The following is a 21736-nucleotide window of genomic DNA, read 5'->3' as shown; positions in this document are numbered from 1 at the left end:
AAGAAGAAATATATTTCTGTTCTCTTGTACCCCAGTAGTCACTCATCTCAGCAGTTTCAACATTATGGTTTCTTCAGACTTGGAAACCAGCCCTTCAAAATGGCCCTAGACTGGGAGGGGAGTGGAGGAGTGGGGAGAAAATAAAGGAAAAATTTTAGAGTGATTGAACTGTCCCAAGTTGGCAGATACATGACTCTACCCATACAGAGTGAACTTTACTGTATACAAATTTTTAAAAATCAGTAAAGGTATCAGGGGAGCTCTGTGGTAATGGAGTCAAGTCACAAATGGATGGAATACCGACTGTGACAAGAGAATCTAACTGTATTACAAATGTATGCCAAAACCTCACGGATGGGTGGGGATAAAAGAAGCAAGAATTCTCATCACAAGGAGAAGAGTTGTTTTCTTTTCCTTTTTCTTTTTATTGCATTTATATGAGAAGATGAACCTATTACAGTAGTCTTTTCACAACATATGTAAACTAAACCATCATGTTGTACACCTTAAACTTATACAGCAGTGTACATCAACTATTTCTCAATAAAACTGGAAAAAATAAAACAAGGGAGCTATAACTTCAGGAAACAGTGTTTTAATTACTCAGACTACAGACAAAGAGAACTATATGTAAATATTGTATTCTAGTTTGTAAAGTTTTTTTTTTTCCTCACAGGGTTCTAGGATAATAATTCTGAAATTATTTTACATGTATTATAGCACTGAACAAATGAGTAAATAAATTATCGATAATAGGAGCCTCTGGTACCATGTACCAGAGTAAGTAGTTACAAATATACAATGGGGGAGGGCAGAAAGCTAAACTGAACTCACATTTATGTATGTATGTATGTACGCATGTAATCACATATTTGTTTTTGTTATAGATGAAGAAATTGTGGAAGATTGGGATGGCAAGGCATAATTTTAATTTTTTTAAAGTTTTTATTTATTTGAAAGAGAGAGAGTGAGCACAAGTGGGGGGAGGGGCGAAGGGAGAGGGAGAAGCAGACTCCCTGCTGAGCAGGGAACCCAAGGTGGGGCTTGATCCTAGGATTCTGGGATCATGGCTTAAGCCGAAGGCAGACATTTAACCAACTGAGCTGTTCAGGCACCCCTTGATTTTAATTTTTTGCATCAATTTCCTTGTATTTTTTTTATGTGAATGAACTCATGTTTATTTTAATATACAATATAGATAGAATTATGGATGTATGTGTATTCATGTATTAGCACACATACATATATTCTCTAGTTCTGTACCTTTAGAGGGCCTAGAAACAGTGATACCCCAGTAGCCATGAGCCCACCTATCACCCAGATCTTGGTTTCTAACACCATTCTTCAATCAAAGGAATTGGGGCTCTTAGGAGTCTAAGACAAAGTAAATACAAGATGAGCTTGGAGCCTTTCGTGGTGCCAAAAAAACTCAGAAGTGCTGAAAAAATGCAAGGGGAGTTGTCAAAAGTACACAAGAGCCAACTTGAATGGGATCCCAATGGCCAAAGCTGGAACAATTTGAGCAACAAAATAAATAATGATAGCATTGGATTTAAACTCCAAAACTAAGATAAATATTCATGAGTTAATACGAATATAAATGACTGAATATTATATACATATAAACAGAATATATATTGTTTTATTATTTTTATCAACAATTCTGGTAGTACATCAGCACCTTCATGGTTATTGAGAGTATAAAATTGAAAAGGCACACAACTAAAGGGTAGACAGAGAAAAGTCTTCCTCCCACCCCTGGCCCAAAACTACCTAGTTTGCTATCCCTGGAGGCTCTTTATGTAGCCAGTTTCTTATCTTTCTAGAGCTTCACAGTAGATTCAAAAGTTTTAAGGTCATTAAAAAAAAGCAAGGAAAGACTGAAAAATTGTCACAGATCAGAAGAGACTAAGCAGACATGATGACTAAATATAGTGTAGTATCTTGGAGTGGATCCTATAACAGCAAAAGGATATTAGTGGAAAAACTGGTGAAATGTGAATAGTCTGGAGTTTAGTTAGTAGGACTGTACCAATATTAATTCCTTAGTTGTAAAAAGATACCATCGTTGTGTATGATGTTAACATTAGGGAGAACTGGATGAAGGATATAAAAGAACTATACTGTACTACCTTTGTAACTTTTCTGAAAAATCTAAAATTATTCCAAAATAAAAATTTTAATAAAAGGTAAATAGTTCAGACTTTTGGTTACAGACCAAGATGGAAGATATGCACTTCTTCCTATTCCTCCCACTGAGTGAAGACTGAAACTCCAAATATTAATTAAAAAAACAAATATAAGGTGACTTTAAAAGGTAGAGAAAAGGTAGCTGATCAGCCAGAGGCCTAGGGCCCTAAAGAATGACCTGGTGGTGAGTTCCATGTGTTTTCTTTTTACCCCAGAAATGGCAATGGGCACAGACAAAAGACCACACACCCCCATTAAAAAAAAAAAAAAAAAAAAAAGCCTGCTGGGAGTTTTTTCATTTCCTTGCCTTATGGAAATGACCCAAATCTTAACTACAATCATGGAATAAAATTGATGAGAGCAGATTTACTTGCCTTTTCCCTCACCTTGGGAAAGCATTCAGTCTTTCATCATTCAGTGTGATGGTAGCTGTGGGTTTTTCATAGATGTCCTTTATCAGGTTGAAGATTTCCTTCTATCCAAGTTTCTTGACATTTTTTCCCCCATGAATTGTTGTTTGTCAGATGCTAGGTTGGCTACTATATTGAGATGATCCTGTGGTTTTTAAACTTCTATTAATAAGGTATATTGCATTAGTTGATTTTGAATGTTAAATTACCTTTGTATTCCTGGGATAAATTCCACTTGGCCATGATGCATACTCCTTTTTGTATGTTGTTAGATTCAGTTTGCTAATATTTTCTTAAACATTTTTGCATCTATGTTCATGAGATATTGGTCTGTGATCTTTCTTTCTTCTGATATCTTTGTCTGGCTTTGGTGTTAGGGTAATATTGTTCTCATAGAATTAGTTGAAAGGTGTCTCCTCCTCTTTTATTGTATGAAAGAGTTTGTGAAAGAATGACATTATTTCTTTAAATATTTGAGAAAACTTGTCAACGAAGCCCTCTGGACTGATGCTTTTCCTTTTGAGAAGAATTTTAATTATTAATTTAATCTTTTTACTTATTATAGGTCTATTTAGCTTTTCTATTCACTTTGGTAAGAAGTTTATTGAGATATTCACAAGCCATGAAATTTACCAATTTGATGTGTACAACTCAATATATTCACAGAAGTGTGCAACCATTAACACTCTCAATCTTAGAATATTTGCATCACCTCCAAAAGAAACACTGAACCCTTCAGCCTTCACTCTCCAACCCAATCCTCCCCCTGCTTTAGGCAACCACTAATCTACTTTCTGACTCTATGGATTTGCTTCTTTGGGGCATTTTATATAAATGGACTCATACAATACGAGATTTTTTGTGACTGGATTTTTTTTAAGATTTTATCTATTTATTTGACAGACACACAGCGAGAGACGGAACACAGGCAGGGTGAGGGGGAGAGGAAGAAGCAGGCTTCCCACTAAGCAGGGAGTCCCATGAGGGACTCAATCCCAGGACCCTGGGATCATGACCTGAGCCAAAGGTAGACACCTAATAAATAACTGAGCCACCCAGGTGCCCCAATTGTGACTGGCTTCTTACACTTAGTATAATGTTTTCAAGATTCATCCATGTTGTATGATATATTAGTACCTCATTCCTTTTTATGGTCAAATACTATTCCATTATACAGATATACAACTTTGATTTATCCATTCATTCGTTGATGGACATTTCATTGTTTCCACTTTTTGGCTATTATGAATAATGCTACTATATTTGTAAGTAAGTCTTTGTGTGGACATCTATTTTCATTTCTTTTGAGTACATTCCTAAGATTGGATTCTACCTCTACTTGAGTTCATTCTGGTAATTTGTACCTAAGACACCTAAGTTGTTTAATTCACTAGCATAAAGTTATTTATAACATTCTCTTATGATCATTTCAATTTTTGTAAAGTCAATGGAATACCTTCTCTTTTATCTGTGATTTTCATCCTTTGTATCTTCTTTTTTCTTGATCAAAGTAAAGGTTTATTAATTTTGTTGATATCTTAAAGAAACTATTTTTTATTTCATTGGTTTATTCTATTTTTGTTTGTTTAGTTTCAAATGACTCAGAAAGGCAAAAAGAAATACAAATAATACAAATAATACACCTTCTACACACATATATGGAAAGAGAGATAATGACAAAGCCAACTGTGGTAAAGTATAAGCAACTGGTGACTCTGAATAAGACCTTTGTTCTAATCTTTCAGTTTTTCTGTAAGTTGAAAATAATACCAAAACAATGTTACATAACATTAAAGTAAAAAGTTATAAAAAATGCATTTTTCCTACCACAGCTCAAACTGCACCGTGGCAGCTCTAAGAGGAGGGAGGGAGGTAAGGACAGTGCAGAGGTGTGGGGGACTCAAGGAAGACATCCCCAAGGCAGCCTTCCAGAGTCTTCTCACATGCCAACACAGCACAAAGAGTCCCAGAGGTTGTTTTCATGAAGCTGAGAGTGGTGTGGATGGGGCACTGAGGGCTGGCAGTAGTGGAGAGAGAGGCCTTGTGTCCAGGGTGAAGAACAAGTCTGTGTGGTCCAACCATAGGAGAAAAAGGGGAATGAGTCATATTGTCAGATGCTTGCACTGACAGAGTGATTCCCCCTCCCCAAGGCTTGGTGACACATAAGTCCCATGCAGAACTGAGATGCAACACTGGCGAGGGGTTCAAACCTTGAAATGACTATAATTTCCTCTGTCAGTCAGTGAATGGAGGCTCTAAATAGAAATTACAGAAAAGAAAAGTTATACTTCTTATGCACATCTTTCCTAGCCTAAGAAATGCATACCTGCTACACACATGCACATACACACACACACACACACACACACACACACACACACACACACACAGTTACACTAATCAAAAAAATCTGTGGAGTAGCTATATTAATATTATGCAGAATAGATTTCAGAACAAGGACAATTATCAGCAATTAAGAGGAACATTACATGATGATAAAAGATAAATTCTCCAATCAACCATCCTAAACATTTATGCACCTAAATTAAGAGCCCCAAAATACATGCAACAAAACACGATAGTATTTAAAGGAAAAATGGACAAAATTCACTTCTACTTGGAGACATCAACATTCCTCTCTCTCTGTAATCAATAGAGCAAATAGACAAAACCTCCAAAGGTATGGATGATCTGAACAATAATACCAACCAACATAATCTATTTGGTATTTAAAGACCATTCCATTCAATAACAGCAGGATAGGCATCAGAAAGATCTTAATGGTTTGGGTGGGGGAGCACCTCGGTGGCTCAGCTGGTTGAACATCCAACTCTTGGTTTTAGCTCAGGTCATGTCTCCTGGTTGTGAGATCCAGCCAGGCAGAGGACTCCCTGCTCACCAGAGAGTCTGCTTGAGATTCTTTCCTCCTCCCTCTCCCTCCCCCTCCATTCCTCACCCCTGCTCCTGCGCTCTCTCACTTTCTCTAAAATAAATCAAGTCTTAAAAAAAAAAGATCTTAATGGGAAACTAAGAAGCATAGACCAAAGTGGATCAGAGCACTCGTTTATCCATACACGTTTAACATCACCACTTAAATGTTCAGAATGCATTGTTAGACATTCTGGGGACAATCCATTTTTGGATCCTGGTTTCTCTCAATTTAACCCCACTTCAAAAAGAGACTTCATTGGCCACCAGATTGTTCCCTAATATAACATCATTCTGAGGCCTTAAAAATAAACCTAGCTGATATAAGTTTAGTTATCGATATTATGTTTGAAATAGAAGAGTGTGAATATTTAGCACTGTATGGAGATATTAACCAGTAAAATAAAAAAAGAGGCAGTGGCACCTGGGTGGCTCCATCAGTTAAGCATCTGCCTTCGGCTCGGGTCATGATCTCAGGGTCCTGGGGTCGAACCCCATGTTGGGTTCCCTGCTCAGTGGGGAGTCTGCTTCTCCCTCTCCCTCTGCTCTTCCCCCACCACCATTGCTCGTGCACTCACTCTTTCTCAAATAAATGTTTTTTTTTTTTTAAAACAGAGGCATAAAAATAGGAAGGGAGGAGGTAAAATCATATTTATTGTTGATAAGATATCTGAAAAACTCAAGAGAATCAATGCTAAAACTAATACAAATAACATATTTAGGATGGTAACAACATAAAAGTAACACACAAAAATCAATAGGCTTTATATATCACACAATTATCACTTCTAAAATATAGTGGAAGAGAAAATTCCATTTGCAACAGCAGTGAAAAAGGAAAGATACTCAACAATCCTAAAAATTGAAAGGAAGATAGCTCTATATTAAACAGAAGAGACTTCTAATAAAGACAGAGTAACAAGACCGTTTATCCTCTTGCCTTGAACAGTAAATACCTGGACAAAATACTTGAAGCAATGGTTTTTAGGACATCAGAAGTCAGGCATCAACACACACAAACCAGTGATGAAAGGGAAATGAAGTGATCCCCCCTTGCTTGGAGTTTCCAGGCTGCAGCCCAGAGAGAGGGAACCCAGAGCCCAGTGCTTTCCCTGGGTTGAAGTGACAGAGTTGAGAATTCAAGGAGGCCAAGACAGCTGAAGATTCAGAGTCACACAGTAGATAGAAATGTACAGAACAATACCTTTGGAGATTTGTCTAGGATTCCTTCGAAGTCTTCAAGAATCAGTATGGGTATGAAGAAACTACTTGAGGACCAGAAGGGTAAGGGAGAAAGGAAGCACCCAAAAAGATTAGAGGGAAGAATCTCTGGAACTAACTTTGCCAATAATAGTTCCTGTTCTCACTAACTGGATGGGAAAATCCTCACGAATCACATGGCATTGGGTAGAGTACTCTGAATGGGTCTGCTTCAGTAGTAGAGCAAAATGAGAGCTTACCTGAACATTGCTCTAGTCTCACCTAACAAAGCTTAAAAGATGTGAAACATTCAAACTGTTTTCAAGTAACTTAAGTGCATCCCAGAACAAGCCCAAGAACATTTATAGAAATAAAATAATATCCAGAACCTAACAAGATAAAATTTACATTGACTTGCATTAAATAAAGACTTATCAGGCCTGCCAAGAAACAGGAGAATATGATCCATAATTAAAAGAAAAATCAATCAAAATAGCCTAGCTGTGACGCAGATAACAGAATGAGTAGACAAAGACAGTCAAAGAGTTATTAAACTAGTCAAAGAGTTATTAAACTATATTACATATGTTCAAGCAAGGAGGAGAAAGCAAGAGACATGGAAGATATCAACAAGATCAATACCAAACTTCTAGTGATAAAAATTACAATGTTTGAGCTGTAAAAAAAAAAATTAGATGGGATTAAGAGCAAATTAGACACTATGGAAGTGAAGTTTACTGAAATCAAAAACAATTGACTATGAAACCCAGAAATAAAGAAACTGAAAAAGAAAAAAAAAAAACAAAACCAGATGATCAGTGAGCTATGGGACAATTTCAAGAAGCCTAATCTATACATAATTGGAGGACACAAAAAACAATATTTGAAGCAATAATGGCCAAGATCTTCCTAATTTGATGAAAACTGTAATTCCACAGATTTAGGATACTCAAAAATAAATTTAAAAGGATCCAAGTCAGGGCGCCTCGGCGGCTCAGTCGTTAAGCATCTGCCTTTGGCTCAGGTCGTGATCCCGGGGTCCCAGGATCAGAGCCCCACATTGGGCTCCCTGCTTGGTGGGAAGCCTGCTTCTCCCTCTCCCACTTCCCCTGCTTCTGTTCCTGCCCTCACTATCTCTCTCTCTGTCAAATAAATAAATAAAATCTTAAAAAAAAAGATCCAAGTTATACAAAATATAGTGTCTGATTACAATGGAATCAAATTAGAAATGAACAAGAAAAATATCTTAAAAAGCCAAACAGTTGGAAGAACACACTTGTATGTTTTTTTAAAAGATTTTATTTATTTATTTGACACAGAGAGAGAGAGAGCACAAGTAGGCAGAGAGTAAGCAGAGAGAGAGGGGGAAGCAGGCTCCCTGCCAAGCAGAAAGCCCAATGCAGAGCCCAATCCCAGGACCCCGAGATCATGATCTGAGCTGAAGGCAGACGCTTAACCGACTGAGCCACCCAGGCACCCCAAGAACACACTTTTAAAAATCCATCTGTGGGGGCGCCTGTGTGGCTCAGTGGGTTAAAGCCTCTGCCTTCGGCACGGGTCATGATCCCAGGGTCCTGGGATCAAGCCCCGCGTCGGGCTCTCTGCTCAGCGGGGAGCCTGCTTCCTCCTCTCTCTCTCTGCCTGCCTCTCTGCCTGCTTGTGATCTCTGTCTGTCGAATAAATAAATAAAAATCTTAAAAAAAATCCATCTGTGAAAGAAGAAATCAAAGGGGGAAATCAGAAAGTATTTCAAAATGAAGATGAAAATACATTCTATCCAGGTTTATAGAAGGCACCTTGTACAGGAAAATGTTAAATCAGTAGGCTTCAGTTGATAAAATCCTGCACATTACTAAGAAAAACTCTTGACTGGTTCCTGGGAACTGAATACTGAGCTCTTGGAATGTTAAGATCAGTTTTGTATGTCTGAGGCATTTGGCCATTCTGTACCAGTTTGACTAGATAGTTCATGCTGCTAATGTGATCTTTAGTGAACACCTGCATTTGCTCTAGAGGCCTGGAGTCTGGCTACCTGAGGTCAGTCATGCAGGTGCTAGCCCCCAATAAGAATCCTGGAGCTGCCCTGGTTGGCAACACTTTACATGTAACACATTGTTGCTGGAAGAATTAAGCATGTCTCAGAAAACTCCACCAGTTGTTGGGGGGACACCCAGAAGCTTGAGCCTGGTTTCCCCCATACTTCTCCCTATGTGCCTTTTCCCTTTGCTGACTTTAATCTGTATCTTTCATTGTAATAAACTAACCATTTTGCGCCCTGTGACTCAAGAATGAATCAGCAAGCCCAAGATTGGTTTTGGGGGACCCTGGCACACAGCTAAAGCATTAAGTAGATGGAAATTTATAGGAATAAATGCCTATACTAGAATGTCTCAAATCACTGACCTCAGCTTCCACCTAAAGAAACTAGAATGAAAATAGCTAAAGAAACTGGGTGTAAGCAGAAGGAAGGAAAATAATGAGAGAGAAAATCAATGACAAAAAAACTAGAAATAAAATAGGGGAAAAAATCAATGAAATCAGAAATTGGTTATGTGAGAAGATCATGAAAATTTGTAAACCTCTAGCCAGCCTGATGGGGGTGGGGGAGAGACACTATTCACCAGTATCAGGAATGACACAGAACTATAGGTTTCACAAATGTTAAACGGATAAATGACTTGAAAGACACAAACTACCAAAGCTCACTCTGGAAGAAACAGTATCTGGGCAGCCTATATATACTAAAGAAATTGATTTTGTAGCTGAAAACTTTTCCACAAAGAAAACTCCAGGCCCAGATGGCTTTATTGATGAATTCTATCAAATATATTTAAGAAGATTAATACAAATTCTACTCAAATTCTTCAAGAAAACTGAAGAAAGAGAATACTTCCCAACTCATTCTCTGAGGCCAATATTACTCTGATAATAAACCCAGACAAAAGCATTACTAGAAAATAAAACCACTGACCACTATCCCTCATGAACACAGATGCAAAAATTCTCAGCAAACTTTTGGCAACAACATATAATCCAACGATACATAAAATAATAAAACATGAGCAAGTGGGCTTTATCTCAGGAGTATAAGATTAGTTTAATATTTAAAAATCAATCAATGTAATTCATATTAGCAGACTAAAAAAGAAAAAACATATAATAATCTCAGTCAATGCAAAAAACTCTTTTTATAATATTCAACATACATTCCTAATTTAAAAAAAATCTCAGGAAAATAGTAAGGGACACTTTCAACCTGATAGAGGCCATCTATGAAAAACCTTCAGTTAACATCATACCTACTTTCCCCTTAAACTGGGAACAGGCAAGGATGTCTGTTCTGACACTTTAATTCAACATTGTACTAGAGGTTTAAGCCAGTGCAAAAAGGGAAGAAAAAGGAAGGGGAAAAAAGGCACCCATATTGGGAAGAAAGCAGTAACACTCTCTTTATTACAGGTAACATAAATTATTTAAGTAGAAAACCCCAAGAAATCTACAGAAAAGCTACTAGAACTGAAAAATGACCTTAGCAAGTTTGCAGGACACACGGTCAGTATTCATTAATTAATTTAGTTCTACAAACTAGCCACACACACACCAAAAAGGAAATTAAAAATTTTAAAAACATACAATTCACAACAGCATCAAAAATATCAAATACTTTGGGATATGAAGTCCTGTTTACCCAAAACTACAAAACAGTGAGAAAAATTACAGGTCTGAATCAATGACAAAATATGCCTTTTTCATGGGTCAGAAAACTCAATACTGTTGGATGTCAATTCTCCACAAATGGATCTATAGATTCAATGTAATCCCAGTCAAAATCCCAGCAGGATTTTTCTGGTAGAAATTGGCAAGCTAATTCTAAAATTAATCTAGAAATGCAAAAGACCTAGAATAGCCAAATCAACTTTGAGAAAGAATAACAAATTTGGAAAACTTACACTGCCTGCTTGAAAGACTTTATAGAACATAGAAACTAGGTTGAGATGATTTACAGACCTTAATGTCTCCCCTAAGGGAGAAAACAGAGCAGAGTATCTTCGAGACCAAGGTTAGGGAATAATTTCCTAGACAGTACACACACAAAAAAAACCACTAACCATAAAAAAATGGGTAAACTAGACTTTATCAAAATTAAGATCATCTATTCATCAAGACACCATTAAGAAAATGAAAAGGTAAATCACAGGCTGGGAAAAATATTTGTAATACGAATATCTGACAAATGGCTTTTAAGCAGATCATAAAAGGAACCTTCTATAAATCAATAACAAAAAGACAACCCAATTTTAAGTGGGCCACACATCTGCACACTTCATAAACAAAGATATACAGATGGTCAGTATACACATGCAAAGACATTCAACATTAGTCATCAACATAGACTCAAATTTATAACCACAATCAGATACCACACATTGACTAGAATGGGTAAGCTTTTGAAAACTAACAACACGAAATATCTCTGAGGGTACAGAGCAACCAGAGCTCTCGGATATTGCTGGTGAAAGTATAAACTGGTACCACCAGTTTAGAAAAATGTCCAACAATTGCTTATAAAGTTAAATATATACCTATCTTATGATCCAGCTATATTTATTCTTAGTAGCAAAAATTGGAAACCCAAATGTCAATCAGCAGGAGAATGGATAAAATACATTGTTATAGTCATACAATAAAATATTCCTCAACAATAAGGAAGAAGGAACTACTGATAGCAACATAAATGAATTTCAAATCTGTACTCCAGTGTTCATAGCAGCAATGGCCACAGTTGCCAAACTGTGGAAAGATCCAAGATGTCCTTCAACAGATGAACGGATAAAGAAGATATGGTCCATATATACAATGGGGTATTATGTCTCCATCAGAAAGGATGAATACCCAACTTTTATATCAACATGGACGGGACTGGAAGAGATTATGCTGAGTGAAATAAGTAAAGCTGAGAGAGTCAATTATCATATGGTTTCACTTACTTGTGGATCATAAGGGATAACACGGAGGACACTGGGAGTTGAAGAGAAGTGAGATGGGGGAAATCAGAGGGGGAGACAAACCATGAGAAACTGTGGACTCTGAGAAACAAACTGAAGGTTTCAGAGGGGAGGGGGGTAGGGGGTTGGGTGAGCCTGGTGGTGGGTATTAAGGAGGGCATGTATTGCATGGAGCACTGGGTGCGCTACATAAACAATGAATGCTGGAACACTGAAAAGAAATAAAATAAAACAAAATGAAGAAAAAAAAGGAAAACCTACCAAAAAAAAATTATGCCCAGTGAAAGAAGTCAAATACAAAAAAAAAATTTTTTTTTGCACAATTCCGTTTTTATGAAGTTAAAAACAGTAAAATTAATCACTGGGGATAGAAATAAAAAAAGTGGTTGCCTGGGGTTGGGGGCTGCAAGGGAGGAAGAGAACAGAATGGAAAAGGACACAAGAGAACTTTCTATGGCAATGACAATGCATTTTTCTTGATTAGGGTATAATGGACACATTTGCCAAAACTCATCCAGCTGTATACTTAAGGTCTGTCTAGCTTACTGTATTATGTAACCATATCTCAAAAAGGATTGGGGTTAGAAAATGGACAAATAGTCCTTAAATACGTGAAAAATTGCTTAACCTTTGTCATTAAAGAATTGCAAATTAAAACTACCCTAAGGAGGCACCTGGATGGCTCAGTTGGTTAAAGTGTCTGCCTTCGGGGCACCTGGATGGCTCAGTTGGTTGAACCTTCGGCTCAGGTCATGATCCTGGACTTCCAGGATCGAGTCCCGCATCGGGCTCCCAGATCCTTGGGCAGTCTGCTTCTCCCTCTGACCTCCTCCTCTCTCATGCTCTCTCTCACTCATTCTCTCTCAAATTAAAAAAAAATAAAAAAAGTGTCTGCCTTCAGCTCAGGTCATGATCCCAGGGTCCTGGGATAGAGCCCCACATTTGGCTCCCAGCTCAGCGGGGGAGCGGGCTTCTCCCTCTCCCTCTGCCTTGCTTGTATGCTCTCTCTCACTGTATCTACAATTAATAAAATCTTAAGAGTAAATAAATAAATAAATAAAGCTACCCTAAGATTCCATTTTCACCTATTATATTTGCAAAACTCCAAATGTTCCACAATACAGTCTATTGGCAAGGTTGTAGGAGAAGTAGTCTTGTTCATATGTTGCTAGGGTTGAGTGTAACACAATATAGCTAGGAAGGGCAATATTGAGAAAAACTGTATACACACTTACCTTGTGACCCAGTAATCTATGATTTTACCCTGAAGATATACCTCCACAAATATAAAACAACATCTACATAAGGCCATTGAGACATTATTTGAAATAGCAAAAGATTGGAAACATCCCCCAAATGTCCATCATTGAGAGATGGCACATGCAAACACTGGAGCACCATGAACTGATAATGACTTTCAGGATATATTCAGTGGAAAAAAATCAAGGTGCCAAAATGTGCACAGATCATGCTACATTTTGTGTATAAAAGAAGGGAAATGGGACTATACATTCCAATTTATTTACTTTTGGAAAAAGAAACACAGGAGATATGAGCTAATGAATTAAAAATGGTTACTTATAGGTGGTGGGTGGAGAAAATTTGAAGGTGCTTAAAGGGATGGGAACAAGACTTCTCTGAAAGTATGTTTCAATATAGTTTTACATTTTTAACCATGTAAATATTATGTTTTTAAAACAAAGTTAAGTCAAAAGGAAGGGAGGTAGGGAAGGAGGGGGCTATATGGAGCCTGAAGCAAGCCTAAAATCCAAGTTTCAGAGCGCTAGCATCGCACTCAGTGTTAACTAGCAGATTACCCACTGTTCACCCACAGCTCTTCAGTGGGTTTTAGTTATGAAGCTTTTGAGGCGACTGGCCTTATCTGGAGGAACAGAGAGAGATGGCCTTACAGAGGAATTCTAATTCATGGACTTGCGAGCTCCATCTGATTTAGAAGGATTTATGGCAGGGTAATTTGCAGGCTGATCAAGATTTAAAAATGATCCAGGTTTTGTATACAGTTGTGTTTTCAAGTCTTTGGCACTTTCTAGTTTTTCCTTCTTACTGAAATTTTTGATGCATCAGTATCACAGGTATTTCTGAACTTCCCCGCCTCCCCACCCCACCAATTATTTTTAGTACCTTAACTCAGAAAATCTTGTTGATCATAGATTTGAGTACCGACTTCCATTTATTAAACATAGAATCCTTTTCATGTGCACACATCTCAAAATTTGCATCTAGTACATTTAATGATAATGACATTTAAATCACATATATCAAGTTTCCTAAAGATAACATTCTCATCTACTTTCATTCTGCCAAACGTATTATTCTACACAAAGTGGAGCGCTAAAGAATGCTTGGCTACAATTAACTATATAAACCTACAAAATCAGTGTTTGCTTTCTCTTCCTTTCTCCTGTTACACTCCTTAATAGATGTTGTATCTGAGCATCTGGGGTAGTAGCTGTGGTTCAGTTACTACTTTGTGTTAATCATACCCTTAATCTATTTAAGGTCATCATATACTTAGACACACATGGTTTTAAGTACTTTAGGATAGTCCTTAAGTTCATCAGGAATCTTTCTGTTGTTCATATCAAGACATGTTTAATCATTTGGGAGTAAATTACGTGGCACTGAATGGCTTTGAAATCCTGAGAAAACGGACTCTGACTCCATGTATTTTTCAGGTTGGCACACTTAGAAATCATATTTTGAATATGTTAAAATCAGACTCCCAGCTTAAACTAGACAGGTAAATGGTAGTCAGACTGAACTTAGAAAAAAAATGCCTATTAATCTTTGTATCGAAAATATTCTATTTATACACTTGTCAGTTTCTTCAAGTGTCATTATTTGACTTTAGGACTAGAACAACTCAGGAGCCATCACTAAGACTTAACAGGACTCTTTCCTCTATCATTTCCACTTCCTAAAACCCATTGCTTTTATCTTCTCCCTATCATTCACCATCTTTTCCAACAACTGTGGACCCTAAGGCAGCACAAACCCATGCTTCCTTTCCATCCTAAGAGTGCAAAAATCTGAGAGTATGATGTCGGGAGGAGGTCAATACTACTTGCAACTGCTTCTTCTGAAACCAACTTTAAAGCACTATGCCATACATCCCAGCTTGCCCAGGAGAGCCCCCATTTTATGGCTGCTGCCCTATCCTAATAAGTACTAATTATGCCCCTTTTGATCTCAAAAGGGTTCTGGTTTGGACTATAATAAAAGATATGGTTAGCCTAGTTATAGGTTATCAAATTTAAAGACCTCTTTTTCTTGTTAAAGAAATATTTCAAATGAAAAGTTTCTTTCAAGCATGACTACAGAGTAAGCACTCAGCAATTCTTACTTCTTTGCAGTGGGAGGTAGAATAGCATTTCTCTGAGTTGGATCTCCATCATCACAGTTGGAATCTTGGCTTGAACACTTACTTGACCACAAACCTTGGGGGAAGTTATAGGATCTCTTTGCCTCAGTTTACTTATCTGTAAGATGGAGACACAACAGTACCCAACTCGGAAGGTCACTGTGAGGACTAAAAAGAATGTATATTAAGTACTTAGCACTGTGCTTTGCACAGGTTGTCAGTAAATGGTAGATATCTGTAGGCCACACTAAAAAATACCATCCTCATTTCCCTGTTCTAAATGGACTAAAAAAGTCCATTTTCCTTTCAAAAACAGAATACCACATGGACTGCTTCACAACATATAATACAAAACTATTACTGTGCAAAGCACTCCAGGACAGTGATACAAAATATTTGTAATTGGCTATGTTTGCTGTTCATCAAAGACCCATGTAATTTCACACCTAGAGATCCTGGAAAGACCAGACAACCCCCCACCCCCCACCCTCAAATTCAATACCTTTTCCCACCCACGGCAGTTAGGTTGTTGCTCCACTGAGGTGCTCTGGCAAATGTCACCAACCATCTTGTGCCAACCCAAAGAAATCCCTGTAATCCTCGTCTTTGCAGCACAATGTGGTTATTTTTCAAAAGCTTTAGTTTGTCCAACACCCTGGCTGGTTTAGCTTTCTTCTCCTTTGCAATCTCCTTTTCTCTTATATGTGACATTCCTTAGTGGGTATTTGGTCTACCTCTCCTTACCACAGTTCCTGGATCATACCATCATCTCTTCTGGCTCTAAGCACCACCTCAATGAAGAGCAGATACATGGTTCCAGACCAGGCCTTCCCTAATTCCAACTACTTAAATGCCCTACAAGGGGTTCGTTAAGTTTCTGCCTCCAGAACCGCACTTCTGTATTCCCTATTCTGGTTAGAAGCACCCCACTCACTTGAAGACATCTTATGGGTCCTGTGGAATTCAACTTTATCTTCCCAGTCTGTGCTCTTATTTCCAACCTCCCAACATCCAAAGCTCAAATCCAAATCCTCTCTCCCCTAGATTTCCCTGCTTTGGAGATATCCTCTGGCAGCAACCCACAGGATAGATGGAGTGTGTTAAAACAGGCAGGAAGACTACTGCAACTCAGTGCTGTTCTTTTGTTTAAATCCCATGGACGGTTCCATATTAAGTACAGGGTAAAGTATAAACACCGCTCATGGCAGAGGCAGCTTTCCCACATCTTGGAGCCTTCCTGCCCTTTCTTTTAGTGCTCCTCCAATCCCCTGGCCAAATCCTCTTGGCTTAGGAAGGTGTGATGTAAACCACACTAAAATACAGGCCCTGATACTACCCCTCTTGTTACTTCTTCTAGGTTTTGCCTGATGTATTACATCAATCTCCTATATTAGATGTGTGTGGAGAGGACAGAGGACAGGGATCACATCTTAGATTTGCTTTTAGGAGATGCTAAATATACTGACTAAATGAAAATACACATGACAATAATTTAAAGACTTAATGACTAGGTTCCGAGAAGCAGACACTTCATTTCAGTTAAATTCATTGTATCATGTGATCTTAGCTTTCAGTTGAAATTGTGAAGGCTGTGTCAATTTACTACTTTTAGAAACCGACTTAGGTGTAATTCAAAATGAAAAAGCCACTTTTTAAATTAACATAAATAGGTTAAAAAGCAAGTTGAACTGCTCTACTGATGGTACATGATTTCCTATTTAACTGGTTACAAAGAGAAAAGAATATGATTGAGCTCCCACTGTCTGGATCACCATCTGCTTTTTTATACATTTTGTAATTAGCTTCTTCTCTAAACAATGGGTGTTATTAAGGCATCTGGAGAAAGTGTGCTTTTAATGGGATTTACCTATACATAGAGCAGTAAAAAGAAATTTCTATTTCTTCTGAAACCGGAAAAATGTAAATTATAAAGGATATTAAATAGATGAAAAGAAAGCAGTTTACATAGGAATTTATCTAGTTATACTTCAGAGCAATGTTGATGTGTTTGATTTCTATCTCCTATCCTCTACCCATTTAAAGATTAAGCTGAGCAAGTATTATTCTTGACATAAAACTTACAAGTATGTATTGGTGAAATAGCATTAAATTACTCCTAAATGTCAGACAACCTCTATTAATCTTGGCAATAAACTATCTTGATAAAACCATAGAAAATAAGACACTGTGTCAGTAAGATAAACTAGAATTGGTTAAGCAACATTTAGGTGTATCTTTAGCATTCTTATAATCTTTGCTTCTGGATAGTTGGCTTGTAATTTTTATTTGCAAAAAAGTCTGTCTTATTTCAAAAATATTAGTGGTTACAAATCCTAAGCAGCACTTAGACAAGCACTCTTGCACCTTAACTAAAATAGATTTGTAAGTATTTCCTTCTGAAGTTATAAATGAGAGATGATTGCTGCTAGTAGATATTCAATATTTACCAAATTAACTAATTAAATATCTCCATGCTTTCAAGCCTTCGAACTGTTTCTAGGAGGACAACATACTCCAAAACTATCTGAACAAAAATACTTGATTAATGCAATCAGCATGGCATTTCCCAAGACAGTATTATAAATTCTCTTTAGTCATAAATATAACTCCATTTCTAGCATTCTCTATGCTTTTTCACTAAAGCTTCCTAGAAAATCTTATAAAGAACAGTGTGATAAAAAGAGAGTATGTGCCAAATGCAAGGTACCATTGTTATAAAATGAAATACTACCGTTAATTAGAAGTGACTTGTTAATGCTAATATAGCTTGCTGTATTTTTACCAGATATGGATTTGTAGACTCTCCCCCCAACACCCCAATCACGTCATGCAAGCAGGAAAGCATGAAATTTCAAAATTGCCTAACATTAAAAAATAAGCCTCTTAATTTATTTGCATTCTAAAATAGAGCCCTTCATCTAGACCTTTTTTTTCCACATAAAACTCTACTTAGCGATGTACAAATTTATCAAGCCCATGTAACATTCCCTTTAAAATCTTAAGTTCAATCACTATTTGTTTTCTACTATTATACTATGTTTTGGCAGCAATTGTTTATTGGTCTGTCATTGCAGTAATTGCAACTTAACAATAAACCAGTCTGACATTTTAGGTCTTGAAGATACATACCATATATATTTCTTTAAAAATAATCATACTTTTGTAAGCAATACTTTACAGTAGACACCTCAAAAATCTACCATAGATGTTGAAACTTAAAACGAGAAAAATTTAAGTTCTAAATCTTTATACATATATATCCAGATTTCTATATATATTATATATACATACATAAGTATATATAAAATATATATAATCAGATTTGAAAAATGAACAAAAACTGGGCACTGTACATAAAGTCTCTTTAAAACTCAAACAATAGAAAACTCTTTAAACATTAAACAATTTTAATAAAAGTTTCTGTACAATGCTAAGCAGTTTTATTTACACATAGAAAATGTAATAGGAGTAGTGTTTGAAATTACAGAACTCCTTAAAATTTCAATGGCAGGTAAATCTGGAAAAAATAACAGCATTCCATTCACAAATATTTTCAAGCAATAAATATGTATTTATAAATAGTGTAAATTTACATCAAGATTAGAAACAAAAATCACAAATCTGAAGTTTATTCCTTAGTCTATGTGCAATCCATTATCTTTGTGACTTGGCTGTTAATTTTTTAAACATTTTATTTAGGAACCAAAAGTGTAATAACCATCATGGTTTCAAAACAAGACAGAAAAACATAAAAGCAGTAAAAAAGTTCCTTACCTAACTTTTCACATTAAAAAAAAGTTGACCAAAGAAAGACTTAAAATTGCTAACTACCTTACAAAGAAATGACCAGCTAGGCTAGTACTTTTTTTCCAAGGAAAATTCTGAAGGGGAAAAGATAGATGAAAACCAATTTATCAGCCCAGAAATAGAGAAATATAAAAGAGGTTGTTTTCAAGTCAGTAGTCTGTATGATGTTGCCAGTTTTGTCAGATATATACAAAACATGGAATTTATTATTTTTTTTCTAAAGTACAGCTGATCACTTTGTGAGAGTCCTGGAGTAGGAGCAGTGCTCTCTCCTGTCCAGTTGGTTGACACTCCGCACTTGGAAGGTTGCATAGACACAGTTTTCAGCCAGCAGCCTTACGAGATAGCTACAAAAACCAGTGGTGCAGAACTGAGTTACTTCCTGAATAGCAGAAAAGGTCTCACTTAATGTCCATGGAACAATATCAAGATGAGGAGGATGGTAATGGAGGAGCCTGAAAATAAAAGGTATGTTACTTTGGCACGCAAACGGTTAATAGCATTCCCTAGCTCAAGGCTACAAACACAGTCTGCTTATGAAGGTAGGGGAAGGAACAATTCTCAAAAGAAAGTTTAACAGCCTGCTACACAATGTCAACACAGAACCTCCCTTACTACTGTCTCCCGTGTGGCCAATTTTTCTAAGGGTCTAAGGCCATTATTCTACTCAGTGTGCCCACATTTTTATGTACTTCCCGCATTAGTCAAAAGCTCTTAGGATGTTATTAGGTTGACCATTTTTTAGATTGCTTAAAAAAAAAAGGCTTACGGAAAATGATTTCACAAATCAATTATAATTTCATTAGTGACTGGCTTCAGAAGCTATCTCAACAAGATAATATATTTTGTTTAACATATTCTGGATAATTTTCTTCTTCTTGAAGCAATCTTAAAGACCACTTAAGAGAAACTAGGAGCTAAATTTCAATAATTCGGTTTTTGATCATATATGCAGAGAAAAGTACTGGAGGAAATCAACAATTCATAAATCATATTTTTGTTTCTATTCATGAAAGTATTGATGTGCTAGAGTAAAATGCTTCCATCTAAGCATTTGCTGCTTAAAATTAAAAACTGTGTAATATTTGTAAGTATACCTGAACTTCATAAGGTGATATAATGTATTAGAAGTTAAGCTCCATCAAATATTCCCATAAGGTTAATACTTATGGCAAGGACAGAATTTTAAATACATATAATTAGCTCTAAAAGCAGAAGTCTATTTAAGACCACACTTACTGAATCATTTTGTGGATGCTACTAACCCTATGTACACATTTTATCAACTGAAATCAAATGGCATAAAGGATAGGATAGTGTTCTAAAAGCACAGAAAGATTTTAAAATGTAATTATGGTGACATCATTTAGGCTTGGACTCACCCAGGAAGAAAACTGAAAATGAAATATGCCAATTTTACAGGCATAAACACTTGGAAGTGAAGGAGAGGGGAATGATATGAGTATTTCCTCATGTAGTATCTAACAAGCAAAAGGAAAATTTAAATATTTCATTACCTCCTACTTATCAGGTGGCAGAACAAACACTGCTGCTTCCCTATCCAGCTAAGTATGTACTCACATGCTGATTTCACTTACTAATGTAAATTGGTCATAGACTTGCATCAGGTCCTCCATTTTATACTGTTCTAGCACCACAAAATTTTCCAGGTTTCCGCTTGTTTTTCGTGCACAATCTTGGCAATGCACTATGTAGGTCTTTCGAGAATTGCTCTCATTTGTGACAAAAAGCAGATCAAAAACCTCCACCTATTTTATGCAAGAGAAAAAGAGTTCAAGAGAGAGAGTGGTATTTATTTATTGTACTGTTTTAGTATAATCACAGAATTCTACTTTACATGGAATTGCGGACAGTGATCTCTGGTTAAGAGTAGGTACTAAGACAAACATGCCCATGTTTGAGAATCTTTAAGAGACCAGGTTTATTTTGCACCAAACCCAAAGACATGGGTGGTAATGCAAATGACAAACCCTTTACAACCACTCGCAAAAGCCTAATTTAAAAGTTGATCAAGGTCAGCCAGTTTTTGCTTTAAATCTGAAATAATGGTATACAATCAGAAGAAAGTGATTATTACTTTCCATTTACTTCTCTGTAACAGTACTCATCACAGAGCACTGGGTGTGGATAGTGGTTTTCTCCCATAGACTGAGCTCCTCAAAGATGACTATGTTTTACTCACTTTTGTACCTCCAGAGCATAGCACAGTGCTAAGACAAACCTCAAAACACACTCATTGAATAAATATAATCTGATTACTACAGACAAGGAAACTGACAGGTAAGTGACAGTGAGTATTCAGATATAAGCCTCATGTTAAGGAACAGGCATATAAGCAAAAGGTACATTCATGAGTATAGCATGATTTTAGAAATAATACAGAATACCTTTTACAGAATACCTTTTATAGAAAGACTGATGAGCTGCTATGGTTCAGGTGGGATAAAAAATAACACTAAGGGACAGGAGTCATTCTGAAATTCTGAAAAGTTTATTCATTCATCTCGGTTTTTTTCTGAGGTATAACAAACCTAACCACAACCTATCTGATTTCTCAAAGATTTAACTTTGCAGGTTGCACAACATTAAAACAGCTGATGGAGTCAATCATTTCAAATAAAAGTCAATGTCAGAATATAGAATTTCAATGTTTGGAATGGATCACTGATATTCCTGGCTTTGGTGTATCCTTGAATTTATTCAATGACAGAAACCTGTCATCACCTCCTATTTTCTTTGAACAGTGTGTTAATTAAAATCCCAGTGTTCACGACTTTACCATTACTATCAAT

At 36.6% G+C, this 21736-nt stretch overlaps 1 protein-coding gene across 4 annotated transcripts in view; it reads right to left on the bottom strand.

Moving 5' to 3' along the window:
* Positions 1-18507: 18507 nt before the first annotated feature.
* The window catches only part of KDM6A (lysine demethylase 6A), a 200565-nt gene continuing 197336 nt past the window's right edge, over positions 18508-21736 (bottom strand). For all 4 annotated transcript variants that reach the window (XM_080794729.1, XM_080794730.1, XM_080794731.1 and 1 more), the window contains 2 exons: positions 20522-20692; positions 18508-19378 (listed from right to left, as the gene is read on the bottom strand). In XM_080794729.1, the coding sequence (XP_080650855.1) occupies positions 19349-19378; positions 20522-20692 (201 nt within the window). In that variant the 3' untranslated portion in view covers positions 18508-19348. The remainder of the gene's footprint in view (positions 19379-20521; positions 20693-21736) is intronic.

Source organism: Martes martes, assembly GCF_963455335.1.
Source record: "Martes martes genome assembly, chromosome: X".
NCBI lineage: Eukaryota > Metazoa > Chordata > Mammalia > Carnivora > Mustelidae > Martes > Martes martes.
Note: the sequence above shows the minus strand (reverse complement) of the source record. Positions and strands in the feature narration are given on the sequence as shown.